We start from the raw sequence: 16728 nt of genomic DNA on the forward strand, positions 1-16728 counted from the left end.
CAGACAATTAATTAATTAATTTAGCTATGTGAGCCTATAGCAAGTCACCTAATCTCTCAGTCTCAGTTTTCTTGTCCATAAAAATGGGGATGATAATAGTACCTACTTTACAGGGTTGTTGTGAGATTCAGCTGAGATAATACATGTAAGTATTAATGTGCCAGATAAATGCTATTATTATTTCTACGTTTATTTATTATTCCCCAATTTACAAATAAGGCAACTGAGGCCTAGAGAGTTTGTAACTGGCCTGAGGTTGCATAGCTGCTAAGGGTTAGTGGTAGAAGGACTAGAACCCCAGGCTTGGGACACCTCTCAATTTCTAGCTAGCGTGGGAAAGATAACTGGTACTTATTGTAGATAACCAGTTTGCGCCAAGAAACAGAAACATGGTGGGTGGTGAAGCGGGCAACAAGACGTGTGTGGCAATGATCTAGTTGGTTGGAGCTGGGGAAGGCACAGCTGAGTGAGTGTGTGTGTGTGTGTGTGTGTGTGTGTGTGTGTGTGTGTGTGTGCGCGTGTGTGTGTGAAGGGGCGTAGGGGGTGGCTGAGCAAACTCTTTGGTTTAAAAGCTGTTGCTTTGTGAGGACACGTCGCTCCCTCTCCATTATCCTGGCAATTTTCAGAACTGGAAAACTCTAAAGGAGAGAAGGAAGAAGTGGAAGGTGGGAGGAAGCTTGTCTCTGTGGCGTCTGCACTGTTGAGGATGGTGATTAAGGTGCCGCTGAAAAGAAAAGGGATTTGTAATGGAATCGTGGGCTGGAGTCACCTTCTTTTTTCTGTGCCACTGAAATGTCCTATCCCAAAATTAATTAGGGCTATTTTGCCTGTTATTTTAAAATTTTTTAATGGTATAGGTTTATAGAAGAGTATTGCACATTTCAAAGTGTAATGAGTGCTTTAAGGTTTGCAAAGGGCGGTACATATTTAAACTCATTTGTGTGTACATTTTATCTCCACAACACCCCTGTGTGATAGGTGAGGGAAGAGACCACTACCACCATTTTACAGATGGGGAAACTGAGGCTCAGAGAGGCCAAGTGACTTTCTGGTGGTCAGAACCCATAGGTAGAGAATCCTGAACTAGAAGGGCTCTTTCCACCACCCTCGATGCAATTCATCAAAGGTTGTAAGATTTTTTAAATTCAACACAATATTTGATCAGTACCTTATCATAAAAGTACTATATAACACTAAAAATTATTTTTAAAAAAATGAGTCTTGAAATACTCATCAAGCACATAGTAGGTTCCCGGTTTGTTGTTGTTGTTGTTATTATTATTGTTTTTCCCCTTATACCTTCTGGAATTTATATATTATACATAAAACACACATACACACACACACACACATATATATTGTATATAACTTTAAAAGTCTTGTTTAATGACAAAAACAAAAGGGTTCATGGAATAATACTTCTCCCAACCAGGGTCATAGCCAAAACAAGGCGAACTTAGGAATAGAGACACATTTGGGGATGCTTGGACTGAAAATCTCCTCCAGTAATTTCTCCCACTCTTATCTAGTAGATGGAAAGGGAAACATGAGGCAGCAGTTTGAGGATTTAGTGGTAAGGGATGGACTACCAGTGGCTGCTGGAAAGAGAGGACAGTATGTACCCTCTTATCTTCTGTAGAGAGCAGGGCAGTGAAAAGAATGTTGTATCTGGAATCAGAGGATTTGCATTCAAATCTAGGTCCTGCCACTTATTATCTTTGTGACCATGGACCATGTGACCATGTGACTTCACTTCTAAAGAGAGGGGTTTGGATTGGGTGACCTTTAAGGTCCTTTCTATGCAAAATCTATGAACCTGTAGCAAATGGAAGGAGTAAGTTACATCCAGTGACTGACAGCAAGCCACCTCCTCCAAGTGCAAAGTCCACTAACCAGCTAAAGCCATCCAACAATTTCATGGGTTTTGTTTTTGTTTTTGTTTTTAGGCAATTGGGGTTAGGTGACTTGCCCAGGGTCACATAGCTAGTGAGTGTCAAGTGTTTGGTCTGAGTCCAGATTTTAACTCAGATCCTCCTGACTTCAGGGCTGGTGCTCTATCCCCTGTGACACCTAGCTGCCCCAATTTCATGTTTTCTAATAACTATTTCTCATGCCCAATGGTTTGCCCCTGGACATTTTCAAGGCCTCCTGAATACTCTGGGTCCAGTGTTTCTGGAAAATATGGCAACTCAAGAAGAGAGGTTAAATTGGTCCTTATGGCTGTGACCCAGATCGGGAGAAATATTCTATGAATGCTTCTGTTTTCATCACTAAATAGAACTTTGAAAGTTAAAAAAATAATACTTCTCTCTTTCCTTTCCAATTGCCAAGCCTTTCATTTCCCCTCAACACCACCCTTCAGTACCCTCAGGCTGACTTTAGCCCAGCCTGGAGAAAGCTTTGTTTGAGGTTCTTCTCAGTGTCCCTAGCTTCAGATAAAGGAGGTGCTCTTGAGAGGTTCTCAACCTTTTTTGTGTCATGGATTCCTTTGGTGATAGTCTGCGGTCCCTTATCAGAATAATGTTTTTAAATACATAAAGTAAAATACATAGGATTACATAAAAAACCCAATTATATTGAAATAGATGTAATCCCCCTATCCCCATCCAAGTGCATAGACACCCCCCCCCCATAATCTATTCAAGAACCTTTCAGGGGAAGGGAGGTCTGTGTTCTAGAAGCTAGATCTAGGAAAACCAGTTAATGAAGCTTCCATTGCAGACATTGGGGGAAGCCAGTAGTGAGGGGAAAGAATGCAGGACTCTGAAAGACAGACTGAGAATGGCTTAAATTATGTCGGGTAGCTTTTTATTTATCATTAATTTGATCATCCCTTTGGAGTGCTACTCAGAAAAATAAATGTATCATTTAAGAAAGCCCTCTCACAGTTGGGCTAGACATGCTTCGGTCGGTCCCCTTCTAAAGTGTACACATTGCATACAAAAAGAGTTCATAAAGCAAGGTTAGCCTTTTTTTTTTTTTGCATGGGGGGTGGGGGTGGAGAGAAAGGAGATAGGCCAGTGTAGTGCATAATTCCTATCACTTCTCCAAAAATACACAGATGCCAGGGTAGTGACAGGAGTTTTATTTACTTCAGTCCATTCCCGAAAGTGAAATCATTCCCTAATGGAAGCAAATGGCATTTCCTCTTCTTCCTCCTCCTCCTCCTCTTCACCAGCCTCCATCCCTACAGGCAGGAAGTTACCAGCAGGGGTAGGCAGGTTTTAAAACAACAATAACAAAGAAACCAAGAAAAACCCCAACAGCTCTTCTCCTGCTGTCCGGAGCTGCAGAAAGCAGCGGTCTGTCTGAATGTTTCCCAGGCATCCAGATTGTTGCTTGTGCTTTTTGAAGGTAGAAAGTTACAGTAAGATTGAACTGAGGAAGGGTTTATATTGCTTCCTTAGCCTGCCCTCATGCCTGTCTGCCTGCCTCAGGTTCCTAGACAGATTCTGCTCCGAGCAGAAACCAGGCCCTGCTCTGATCACACCAAGGGCATGAGATTGACCCCAGGATTGTAAGACTTGGGGAGACTTTGTGGGAAGACTTTCCAGGGATTTTCTTTTTGAAGATTCCCATTGTGTAAAACATTGACAGTCTTTGCAAAGAAGCAAGTGCATTGCAATTTCCAGACCAGATTGCTACTTTCCTTGGTTCTGGGAGATGCCTAGCTAGTTGAAAAGATAAGATTGGCGATGTTTTTTCCCTGCCCGGCCTAAACCCTGATTCTTCCTGGGCAAATGGACAGTGGTGGTCCTTTGTAAGGCTGAGTCCTATATACACATGCACACATGCCCTATAGTATTTAGTCATTTTCTATGATGGATCCTCAGGAATTAGTCCTGTTTAACCCTCTGCATTGGAGTATAGGAGTGGGATGCAGTTCCCACCAGCATTCTGTATAACTCAGAAGATTGGCAGGCTCTGATGACACTCCCTCACTGAAGCTTTGGTAAAGCTTCCTTGCCAGCTTGAAGAGAGAGGCATCACCTTTGGTGATTATAGAGGGGAGCCAATAATTGCTCATTCCTCCCCCTCACTCCTAGCTGGATTTCCTCTTTCCGGTAAGCTATAGTCACTTAGAAACTCAGGGCCTGAGATCGTAAACTCTCAGGTCTGAGAGGTAAGCCTGGACCATGAGCCTCAGGTCTGGGCAAAGACAGAAACGTCCACTAAAACTATCCAGCTGGAATGGGCTGCTGTCCCAGGCCCCTGATAAGACAATGGCTAATGAATGGGCCATCGGCATGAGTGAAATGTGACTTCAAAAAACTGAGAGCTTCTGAAAGTGTCCTTCCAAGCTTCTTTGAAGACAAAGTTCAGTTGACAGCTGTTTTAAATGCCTTGCTATCCTAAGGTTGGGAGGGCTAAGTACTGAAATTGGATGAGACCAAGTTGGAGGAAAGGAAGGGGGAAAATGCTTGTGTGGGATTTTAAAAGAGCTAGCTAGGTATGAGTCATCATTCTTTTACCAGTACGGACCTCTCTCCCTCTGAATTCTCTGTCAGTCTGGGGAAATCTTGGAGTAGCTCTGCTCAGACTGTCCTGGGCAAGGCAGCTGACATAACTGTAGGAAAAGGGCAAAGAGCAGACTCAGGACTTGTGGAGTTGTGGCCAGAGGGCTGAGGGACCTGGTCCTTGGAGGAGGAGGTAGAGGGAGCTAGAAAGAGACTCAGCCAGGCTTCCAGGTTCAGTGTTTCCCAAATAGCTCCTGTGTTCTCGGTATACTCCCTCAGGGATCAGAGTGACAAATGAAACAGCAATTAGGGTGTCAAGTCTGTACTAATAAGCCAACTTTAATCATGCTATGTTCTTAGAGACAGAGGTTCTTTGGAAACTGTTGCTGGCACTTGGAGTCCCATGATTTTTAGCTGAAACCTCCTAGGTTCTGAGGTGCAGTGCCCTGAGATGAGAGACGTACCCTTCACCAGCTCAGCTCAGGTCATGTGGAAGCTGGTGCAGATGGCAAGAAGCAAAAATTGTGCTAAGGTTCCTGTGAGATCTGGGGGATCTGGGTTTGACTTCAGGGATTATTTCCTGACAGCTGGAAATAGATTTGCTGAGGTATATCTGGGGCTCCCTTTTCCTGGAGATAAGATCAGTTCTCCTCTTCCCGGGATGGGATCAAATGTAGTCCTGTCTGTAGGCAAATGGAGAAACCAGATTGACTCTCTTAGTTCTATTTGCATCCACTTTTCCACCTTGATCATGGATGACTAAGCCACTTTCCTGGTTTCAGGGTGCTTTATGGACTTGCTTGCTTTGGAAGGACAGCTATTTTGCTTTAATAGGCAACGTCTACAGTCCAAAGTCTATATGTAACAACAAGATCTCTATAGTTCCTGCTCCAAATTTCTCAGAAAATTTCTGACATTATTTCATGTTGCCTGGGTGACATCTGTAATTGGATGCCTAGTAATCTTTTGCTCTTTAAAGGGATAAACTTTATTTTTAGATTATGTCACTTGGTTTGGCCCTGGGGAAGCATTTCTCCCTCCCTCCCTCTCTCTCCCTCTTTCTCCCTGCTCTCTCTCTCTCTCTCTCTCTCTCTCTCTCTCTCTCTCTCCTCTCTCTCTCTCTCTTCTCCCCTCCTTTCTCTCTCTCCTTTCTCTGTCCATCTCTGTCTTTCTCTATCTCCCTGTCTCTTTGTTTGTTTCTGTCCATCCTTCTGGGAGTTGCTTCCTTAGATGTCAATCATAGTCCCCACTTGAAGGGTACTTTTTTTCTTCCTACTTTAATACATGATTCTGATCTCCCATGGATTCTTTTTGTATTTCCCATTCTAAATATCATTTGGGGAATAAGGCACCCCGGATATTTGGGAGGACTACCCTTTTGAAAGTAAAGAAAGCCCCAAATAAAACACTCCAATAGCCATTGAATAGTTTAGCTACCGGTGATGAAAGTGATGAAGTAAGAGGGAATCCTTCTACTGGAAGATTCTCAAGAGATGACCTTAGTGATCCCACCTAACTGAGGTGGGAGACATAGGATAAGGCAGGCATCTTGGGAAGTAGTCTTGGTTAGACCTTGGCAATGCCAACACATCCTGAACTTCAGCACTGAGGACAGCAACTCTTAAAATGTTAGCCCTCAGAAGATTCTATCTCAGAACTTCACCTTCAAAATTCATGGTTAATGGCTTCTGGATCCTTTGGAAGATACTCCTCCCACATTTTGGTTAACACACTGTCTGGCGTGGCCAGACACAGTTTGTATCCTAACATCCATCTCATTGACACAGAACATCTAGTGCTGGATTTGGAGTACAAGGGTCTGAGTTCAAATCCCAACTCTGCCACTTACTACTACTACTACTACTACTACTAATAGTGACACTGATATTTCACTTTAAAGTGTGCCAATCATTTTATGGTGTTTTTTTTCTGGACCAGGGATTTCATTGATATAGGGGATTTCTGAACATTACTTTGAGCCTCACAACAACCTTGTGAGGTAAGTACTACAGGTATCCTATAGGTAAGAAAACGGAATCTCAGAGAGGGGAAATGATTTGCAAGTGGTCACCGAGCTGGTAAGTGTCAGAGGTAGAATTCAAGCTGAGGCCTTCCTTACTCCAAATCCAGCTCTCTAGCCACTATGCCACACTGCTTCTTCTCACTTTCTGTGGCACCATGGGGCAAGTTGCTTTACCTCCTTCTTCATCTGCAGAATGAGGAGGTTAGATCAGATGACCTATAAAGCCCCCTTGGGCTTCAAGGTTCTGGTCCTACTCCCATAGGGATTCTCTGCCTCATCTCCCCTTTCCAGTGACTGAATTAAGTTACTGTCTCTTAGGTTGTTTTCTCTTTCCTGCTAAGATCTGGCTCAGTATGCAAGATGGAGAAAAGAAATTTATCATTTAATCTTTTTATGTAATATGCATATGTATGTATATATATCTATATACTTGGATATATCTGTGATCTTATCATCGTGGGTACTTCCTCATGGTTATACATAAAACATGTGTGTGTGTGTGCGCGCGTGCGTGCGTGTATGCGTGCACACACTCACACACGCACGCACGCGCGCACACACACACACACACACACACATCAGATACAGATGCTTGCTTAAATTTTAGGGAAATTTCCCAGCAGTATAGTGCAATGAAAACAGCATGTATATTTGGAGTCAGAGAATCCATATTTGAATCTTGGCTCTGTCCCTGTCTGACAATGGCCAAATCAGTTAACCTCTCTGGGCCTCACTTTTCTAATCTGTAAAAAAAAGATGGCATTGGACTAGCTTTAAATCTGTGATCCCATGAACCACATCTCTTTGTGGTCCCCTGGTGCTTTAATCCACACCAGGAGCTGTCTCTAGTGATAGTTCAGGCATGTGTCCATATGAAGAAATGTCTTCCTCTCTCTAACCCTCAGTTTCCTCATCTGAAAAATTGATGATCTGAGGGCTCTTCCAGTTCTCTGACTCTATCACTAAATATACTTAATATAGGGCTTCTCATCCTAAAGATCAATAAGAATGGAAGGTGGCTCCCTTTACTCAGTCGGGGCCACTTTGCTCTCACAGTGAACAGGGCAATCTTTGCCATTAGATCTTCATCTCTTTGTCTCCCTGTTGGTGAGTGAACCAGGTAGTACGAAGGGTGAGAGGGCAAACCAGCTTAGGAGAGACAGTGTATCCCATCACCCCATCACCTATGGATTCCCCAAGGTGAAATTTTAATTCTAGGCTGGTCTCTCCTCTTCTCAATCCAAATTGGTTCCTTGACCACAACTGCCCATGCTTAGCAGATTTATATAGGCAAGGAATACAAATTAATTTTAACCTTAGCTTGACTAAATCAGAATTAAGAAGGAAATTCTCATGCTCCTCCCCCTCCAAATAATATTACACATTCCAAAAGCAAATGAGATTGACTTTTGGATTATCTGTTGCTTCTCTGCTGTGGTTCCCCTCTATTAGAATGGCTAATGAACTTTGACTGTTGAGCTTAATGAGGAGTGGAGAGGTTGAGCAGAGGAGAGGGCTACTTGTGGTATCCACAAGACTCATTGTTTCTAAACTGATCAGGATAAAAAAGATTTGAAATGTTAACTTAAAGTCTTTCTATGGGAGAGCCAGAAATTCTCAGGTAATACTGAAAAGCATCACCAAGAACTGTGAGCATCCCTCATGACAGAAGCAGGGGCGGGGTGGGGGGCAACCTCAGAGCTATTCCTGGCAACTTGAATATCACATCAAGTGGTTGAACCAGTGCCCTAGTGGGCATTATATTTTTCTGAGGCCACGTGGGCTGGTGGGGTGGTGGGTGGGGTTGGGGAGTGGCTGTCAACACCCTGAATTTTCCCTCCACTTTGATTTCATCTGCCCCTTATTCCCCTCTTCATTTCTCTACTGTCTCCCCTTGGAGCAGTGTTCCTAGGACATGGGGTTCTGCCTCAATGTCAGAATGGTCACTTGGCCCACTTGTGCCTAGAAACTACTAATGGAATTGCTTCTTGGCTGAGAAAAGGATAAAACAATCCTCCTTATTTGGTGCAAGTTCAGAATGGGGGAGCAATAGTCTTTGAATAAGTGATATGTTTCATCTCATTGCATAATGTTATAGCATCATATTGTGTGTATAATAGGTGTACTATATACATACATACATAATATACACATATCTATATACACACATATACATATATATGCAACACATGGCTCTCCCCACCCCCAACCTGTCATGACTGTAACTGCCATTTCAGAGAACCACAAAGAAATTGCTATTTTTGGTCCAGATTGTAAATCCTGGGGAATTAATTCCGAGCCATGAGAAAATGCACCATACATTTTAGGGTTTAGGAGAAATGTTATTTCCAGCAGGGACTCAGTGCAGTCCTCACTGGTTGCCCTATGGCAGGGGAATACTCTCTGTGCTTCTACCAGCAGAGAGAAACCCTAGACTGTCTTTCTTCTCCAAAGAGCTGAGGTGTTATCCTCAGTGCCTGCTAGGTAGAGGCAAAGATTCCCAACGCATTTGGGAAGAGACTCATGAGTTAGCAGGTAGCTTAGGATCTTCTGAAATCAGCCCTGGTAGGATCACTTGGTATTTGGTATCATTTCATCTGGTTAGATAAAGAATTAGACAGTGCCACTCTCATAGGGCAAATTTAAAAAGCAAACCAGAAGGCTGCATCCTCTGTCCTTCCCACCCTGCCCCTCCCCCCCGCCCCCAACACCCTATCTACCTGGAATCACTTGTTTCTGCCAGTCGATTGTTCATGATCCCAAGAGCCCCCACACCCCCCCGAGAAGCCATTCTGCCGTGTGTTGACACACACATTTCGGGGATAGCCATTGGCTGTCTCTGACAGCTGCTTCTGCAGGAGGGCCAGGGAGACCTTGTTGGAAGCAATCAGGTCCCTCATGGAGATCATCTCTCCTGATAACCTCCGGCCCTCCGCATCGCTGTCATAGTGCCCATCAGCCTCCATCGCAGTGAGGTGGTGGCGGAAGCGGGAGCCAGGGGTAATGGCATTGCGTCTTCCCAGGCGGGAACTGGGCCTCCGGCATCGGTTGCAACATTGGCAGCTGAGTTTCTTCAGCATCCAGTTCAGAACCTGCTTGATGATGATGGAGATGACATTGAAGAGGGAATAGATGCAGCACACGCCCATGAGAATGAAGAGGAAATTGCCCAGCCTGTACAGCCCTTGATTCCTGTAGGCCTCCTGCTGGCTGCTGACCAGGTCCCCAAAGCCAATGGTGCTGAAAGTCACAAAACAGTAGTAGAGAGAGTCCATGTAGTTCCAGCCTTCCACGCTGGTGTACATGGCAGAGGCACAGCAGGAGAGGAGGATGGCAAAGATGCCCAGGATCAGCATTACGTGGTAGACAGAGGGCTTCCAGCCCACCAGGCTGTCTGCCTCTGACAGCGCTGAGCCACGGCGGAAGTTGGGGGGCAGCAGACCGCTCCGGCGTAGCTGCCGTTCATGGCAGGCCCTCATGATGAATGCCAGCAGAGAGATGATACGCTCCAAGAAGAGGTTAAAGAAGAGGATGGTCCCTGCACACCCAAACAGGCCATATGCAATGAGGAAGGCTTTCCCAGCCACGGTCGAGGGGGTAGTCATACCAAAACCTGTGAAGACAGAGCAGACATCAGTGAAAAAGGGGTTGGTTAAATGGTGAGCACTGGAAATCATACCCTTTGGGGGTGGGCTAGAGGGAGCCCCTAGCCTATGGATGCCACTCTCTGAGGGCTCCAACACTGTCACATCCCTCTTCTTCCCTACCTTCCCTCACCTCAGCACCAAGCAAGAGGTGTTGTTTGTCCTTTGTTTTTGAAGAGGACCAATGACATCAGGAGGGCGATGTCTTCACTTGCATGTGAATTGCATTGAAGTGAGGCCAGGCTTTAGCACCAGCATGGTGGCCTTAGACCTGGGAAAACTGCTTGCCATCTGGAATGTGTATTCTTAGATATAGTGGCAGTACGTGTGGGATGTTCTGGGGTCTCTGTCACTTCTGGCTTCCCCCCTCCCCATCTTAGCCCCAAATGAATTTGCCCTCGATACTGTAATCCTCAGTTATAGTTCTGACCAATCAGTTAATCAATCAGCCTACATGCTAGGCACTGTGCTAAGCACTGGGGATAAAAAAAGAGGCAAGTCAGTCCCTGCCCTCAAGGAGCTTACAGTTGAATGGGGGAGACAACCTGCAAACAAATACATACAAAGCAAGCTATGAACAAGATAAATATGAAATAATTCACAGAGGGAAGGCACTAGTATTAAGAGAGGTTAGTCCCCCAAATGACCAAAATGACCCTTTCCCAAATCTTCCCCATTTTGAGTAGTCACTGGTATGGGGCCTAAACTCCATGAAGGAGGTGGGACATAGTCAGCATTCCTTCAACCAATCATAAAAAACGGTTCTTGAAATTGGTAATTCAGTATCAGTCCCTGACATATGGTTGGTAAGCACCACCCTGAAAAATCCCATGAGCAATTACCCAGTTGCTCCCTAGGGCAGCTTGGTCCTGACCTTCACCTTGAATTTTAACATACAGTCTAACTCAAGGTACGCGGACATCCTCATATAATATGTACATCAGATGGTCTTTGAGAGAAGAGGCAGCCTGACAGTGGGCAGAAAACATTGGATTTGGTGTCTTGAAGGCCTGAGTTCGAGTACCAACCCTGCCACTTGACTAGCCTACGAGCAAGTCACTTGATCATTCTTAGCCTCGGCTCAAGTCTGGCCTCACTTATTATCTGTGTGCCTGGGCAAGTCACTTAGCCCTGTTTGCCTCGGTTTCCTCACCTGTAAAATGAGCTGGAGAAGGAAATGGCAAATCGCTCCAGTACCTTTGCCAAGAAAAGCCCAAATGGGGTCAAAAGGGTCAGACACTATTGAAATGACTAAACAACAAGCCTTGGCCAACTCACGTTAATTCCTGATCAAGTAAAATGGGCCTAACATGACCACCCACCTCATAGGAAGAAAGGCCTTTGGAAACTGTACAACACTATAAAAATGTGTTATTATTATTATTATAAACTACAAAGTACGAGAAATATAAGCTACTGAACTTCACACCACTGAAGTCCTACGTTTCATACTGTTGCATGGAAGTATCCTTGCCTGCCAGACAAGAAAGGTTTTGAAGAAGGCCCGTTGATGGATTACACGTCTATATTTTTCCTGTTAGAATGGAGACCCTTTGAGGGCAGGGATTATTTTATTGTCATTGCGTCCCCAGTGCCTAGCACAGTGCTTGTAGCACACAGTAGGTGCTTAATGAATGTTTACTGTTATTCCAGCACTTGCTTAGAGTTCAGAGGGGCTCATCTCCAGAATGAATGAGGCGTTTTGTTGCTGCTGTTATGGTTGTTTTCTTTGCAGTAGAAGTAGATTAAGACTGTATTTTCTGCCCTCTGACTTTGCATGTCCTGATTCCTCAACTTCTGAGACCTAACTTTTTTTTTTATTAATTTATTTTTAGTTTTCGACATTCACTTCCATAAGCTTTTGGGTTTTAAATTTTCTCTCCCTCCCCAAGAAAGGCATGCAATCTGATTTGGATTCTACATATCTATCCCTATTAAACATATTTTCACATTAGTCATGTTGTAAAGAAGAATTAGAACCAATGGGAGGAATCACAAGAAAGAAGAAACAAAACAAAAGGGAAAAAAAGCAAATAGTATGCTTCAGTCTGCACTCAAACTCCATGAGACCTAATGCTCTTGAAAGACTCCCAGGTACATACTGCTGATATTATGTATGGATCTGGAATTCACATCTTACTGTAGGGCTTGCTGTTCAATCATCATTGGAATGACCTGGTTTTGGTTTACCATACACTGTTACCTCCTTGTGACCACCAAGATTCATGTTTACCGTGATTGTAAGAATAAAATCACTGGTATTCACTGCATATCAGAACAGTAATGCGAAAAAAAAGGGTTCATTCTGAACTATGTAATAAATGATGACCAACCTTTGCCCTAGAGAAGAGATGAAGAAACACATCTTTCTTCCTTCTTTTCAGAAGTGTTGGTATGGAATATTGCCTATATTGTTGATATCTTCCTTAGTTTTACTGAAAAAATTTCTCCTCTTTTTACTCTATGTAACAAGGGATGGCTCTCTTGGTAGGGGAGGAGAAGAAACATATTTGGAAATGAAAATGACGTTAAAAGATATCAATATCAAGTGAGCTCAATGATTTTAGAAAAATGTGGAAAGACTTGCATGAAATAATGAAGAATGAAATGAGAAGAATCAAGAGAACTTGTATACAGTAACAGCAATATTGTTTTAAGAATGACTTTGAACAAATAAGTTATTTTTTACTATTATAAATACCCAAACTAACTATAAAGGACATATGAAGAAAGATACTATCTGCATCCAGAGAAAGAATTGATAAATAGAAGAATAATTTTACATATGTATGTGTGTGTGTATATACATATTTGTCTAATGATAGCCATCTCTAGGATGGGGGAGGGAGAGAGAAGAAAAGGAAAAAAAGGAAAAAATTTACATAAAAAATTTTTGTATATTTGAAAGGAATAGCAAGTTATACATAGTATATTTTCCGTTTCATGTGCAATCATCTTTTTTATGGAAATGCTTGTTTTATTACATAAATTAAAAATAAAATTTAATTAAAAAGAAAGAAAAAAGATATCAATAAAATTTCTTTAAAGAAACCAGTTCCAAATAACCATAAAACAGTTGGCTGTTCAATACACAAAATTACTCTTTCTGGGCAGCTAGGTGGCATAAGTGGATAGAAAACTGGTCCTGGAGGCAGGAAGACTCACTCATCTTCTGAGTTCAAATCAGGCCTCAGACACTTCCCAGCTGTGGGACAATATGCTGACCCTGAGCTTCTTATTCTTTTGTTTCTAGCAGGCAAAGCAGCTCAGGCAGGCAAAAGAAACTTGTTGAAGTTAATATATGGGAACCTATTCTGAACAAGGTGTTGATATAAAATTCAGCATGGGAAAAGAAACAAACTGCTTTTTGAAAGCAGCAGGGTCTGAGATCAAGAGAACAGAGAATGAAGCCCAGTCAGGAATGTCCATTCCCATACCCATTTAAAGCTAAAGCATCCTCCCTGCCACCAAAAGATGATTCAAAGAAATCACAGGTTCCCCTGCTTCCTACATTTGAGGACTCCTTAGTCAACTATTTTGATTTTACAGGATAGATGACTCAAATTTTCTTTTGTATATTTAAATATTTAGCAAAGTGACTGGTGCCCTTACTAGTGGTGTTTTTTCCAAAGAGCTGTTGTTCAGTCATTTTCAGTCATTTCTGACTCTTCATTGACTTCATTTGGATTTTTCTTGGCAAAGATACTAGAATGGTTTGCCCTTTCCTTTTCCAGCTCATTTTACAAATGAAGAAACTGAGGCAAATAGGGTTAAATGTCTTGCCCAGGTCACACAATTCATTAAGTGTCTGAGGCCAGAATAGAACTTTAGGAAGATGAGTCTTCTTGCCTCCAAGCCCACAACTCTAACTGTGGCCAGACAAGAGCTGGCTACTACTTTTCACTTGGCACTATCCCTTTGTGAGTGGTATGGCATTCCTCTCATTGGTCTATGTGAATTATCCAATCAAATTTCATGGATTGCTTCCATTCTACTCTAGAAAAAAGCCTTCTCTTATCTTGATCCCTGTGTTTCCTAATTACTCAATCTTCAATGTAATTTTAGAATGAATGTTTAATTGGAGTAATTAAAATATGTGTCAATGAGTAATATCAACTTTCATTCACCCATTCACAACTGCTAGCTTTGTTAACTCAGTCTATTTTGTTTTACCCATCTCTGGAGTGCAAACAGTGGGAGGGAGTCAGAACACAGTTGGGGTTTAGAACTTGTCCCATCACCACAAAATATGTGGCATCTACATAGTCTGTCCATTGTTACAGGAATTCTTCTCTTACAGGTCCCCTTTGTTCCCTGCTCTATCTTCTGGATATAATGAAAATCCAGTAAAATGCCATGCAAACCTCGATCTCACTCATGCCTGAAAGAGGACTTGACATTGCCATTAAAATACTGGCAAAGCATTCTAGAGAACAATTTGGAACTATGCCCAAAGGGAAATAAAATTGTGCATAACCTTTGACCCAGCAATACCACTTCTAGGTTTGTATCCCAAAGAGATCCTAAAAACAGGAAAAGGACCCACATGTACAAAAATATTTATAGCAGCTCTTTTTGTGGTGGCAAAGAATTGGAAATTGTGGGGATGCCCATCAATTGGGGAATGACTGAACAAGTTGTGGTATATGAATGTAATGGATATTATTGTGTGCACTATAAGAAATGATGAGCAGATAGACTTCAGAAAAACCTAGAAGGACTTACATGAACTGACGTTGAATGAAATGAGCAGAACCAGGAGAACATTGTACATAGTAACAGCCACAGTGTGTGATGACTGACCTTGATAAACTTGGCTCTTCTCAACAATGCAAGGATCTAAGACAACTCGAAAAGACTCCTGATGGAAAATGCTATTCACATCCAGAGAAAGAACTATGGAGTCTGAATGCAGATGGAAGCATACCATTTGCTCTCCTTTTCTTTTGTTGTTTTGTTTTATTTCTTCTTTCTCATGGTTCCTACCATTAGTTCTAATTCTTCCATACATCATGACTAATGTGAAAATATGCTTAATATGAATGTATAAGTAGAGCCTATATCAGATTGCACACCTTCTTGGGGAAGTGGGGGGAAGGGGGGAATTTAAAACTCAAAATCTTATGGAAGTCAATGTTGAAAACTAAAAATAAATAAATCATTAAAAAAAGAAATGAAAAAAATATTGACAAAGGTAAACAGTTGGACCACATGAGGTTTTGATCCTGTTTTAATTGCCATTTTTGCTCCTGCTGTCATTCCCCCCAACTTCAAAAGTCCTATAATATTAAAAATTGATTTTAATCCCATTTTGCTAAGACAATCAAGCTAGATTTAATATTCCCTTTTGTGCTCCTTCCCCTCATAAATTTCACCCATCACCCACATCCCAGAGAAACTTGCCTAAAGGTCAAACTTTTGTCTTGTAATTACCTCTTCCTTTGTAATTCCACCTATCCCCACTTTCCAAAGAAACTTGATAAATCTGAAGGTCAAATCTCAATTCTCATCATCTGAAGATTACTGCCATTGCCTGGGAACCTCTTTCTTCATGTTTTGGCTGTGGTTATGGGGATTTCAGAAGGGGAGGTCCAAAGGATGTGACCTCAATGCTGACTATGTCATTGATAGCCAATCAGAAGACTCACCTATGCTACTTAAGATTCTGTTCTGTCATCTTATTAACGGTTACAAAGGACTTTGATCATTGAGAAAGGCCATTGACCCAATTTGTTGGTTACTGCTAGCCTAATAAATTGATCATGCTCAGAACTTTGTCTCTCAGTTTACCTTGACTTTCTCTTTCTTTCTTTCTTTCTTTCTTTCTTTCTTTCTTTCTTTCTTTTTGTGGGGCAATTAGGGTTAAGTGACTTGCCCAGGGTCACACAGCTAGTGAGTATCATGTGTCTGAGGCCGGATTTGAACTCAGGTCCTCCTGACTCTAAGGCCGGTGCTCTATCCACTGCACCACCTAGCTGCCCCTACCTTAATTTTCAAATGTAACATCCTCACTGTCTCTCCTGAAGACTCTTCAGATTGTCTGGGCAAACTCTCAGCACCATGTTTTTAAATCAGACCAAGCTCTCTAGGAGTTAGTATACATGTTGCTGTGTTATCCTTACCAGCTACAAGAAGGACAGGTGGTTTATTGTCGAGTCAAGTAGACAAGCACTTACTACACACTAGGCACTGTATTAAGCCCTGAGAATACAAATAGAAGCTGAAAGAAAGATAAATGTCCTTCCTCAAAAAGCTCACCTAAATGGGGGAAGACCACCCATACAAAGAGGCTGAAAAGGGTGGGGAATGAGAGGGTACCCACATGAGGGCATGGTGGAGAGAATCTGGAGAGGAATGAAGACATGAGTGGACTGAGCACTTCCCTTAAAATGGAGGTTCTGGGAGGAACTGACCACTCAGAAGAAGGGATCCCAGGAGCAGAGAGAACTTGCAGGGCAAGAAGTCTAACAGACTTCTTTTTCTTGGATTAGCAAGTGTGGGGAGGGGGAAGGGAACAAGCATTTATTAAGCGCCTACTGTGTGTCAGCACTATGCTAAGCATTTTACACACATTACCTCACCTGATCTTCGCAACAACTCTGTG

The 16728-nt window shown here is 42.6% G+C and overlaps 1 protein-coding gene across 1 annotated transcript in view; it reads right to left on the reverse strand.

The window, feature by feature from the left end:
• Positions 1-2782: 2782 nt before the first annotated feature.
• Positions 2783-16728, reverse strand: part of KCNK12 (potassium two pore domain channel subfamily K member 12) — a 61400-nt gene continuing 47454 nt past the window's right edge. The window contains exons 2-3 of the mRNA XM_021001321.2: positions 9201-10093; positions 2783-5140 (exon numbers count right to left, since the gene is read on the reverse strand). Coding sequence (XP_020856980.2) covers positions 9207-10093 — 887 coding nt within the window. The 3' untranslated portion in view covers positions 2783-5140; positions 9201-9206. The remainder of the gene's footprint in view (positions 5141-9200; positions 10094-16728) is intronic.

The sequence above is a fragment of the Phascolarctos cinereus genome, unplaced genomic scaffold (assembly GCF_003287225.1).
Source record: "Phascolarctos cinereus isolate Bilbo 61053 unplaced genomic scaffold, phaCin_HiC Scaffold_2;HRSCAF=192, whole genome shotgun sequence".
NCBI lineage: Eukaryota > Metazoa > Chordata > Mammalia > Diprotodontia > Phascolarctidae > Phascolarctos > Phascolarctos cinereus.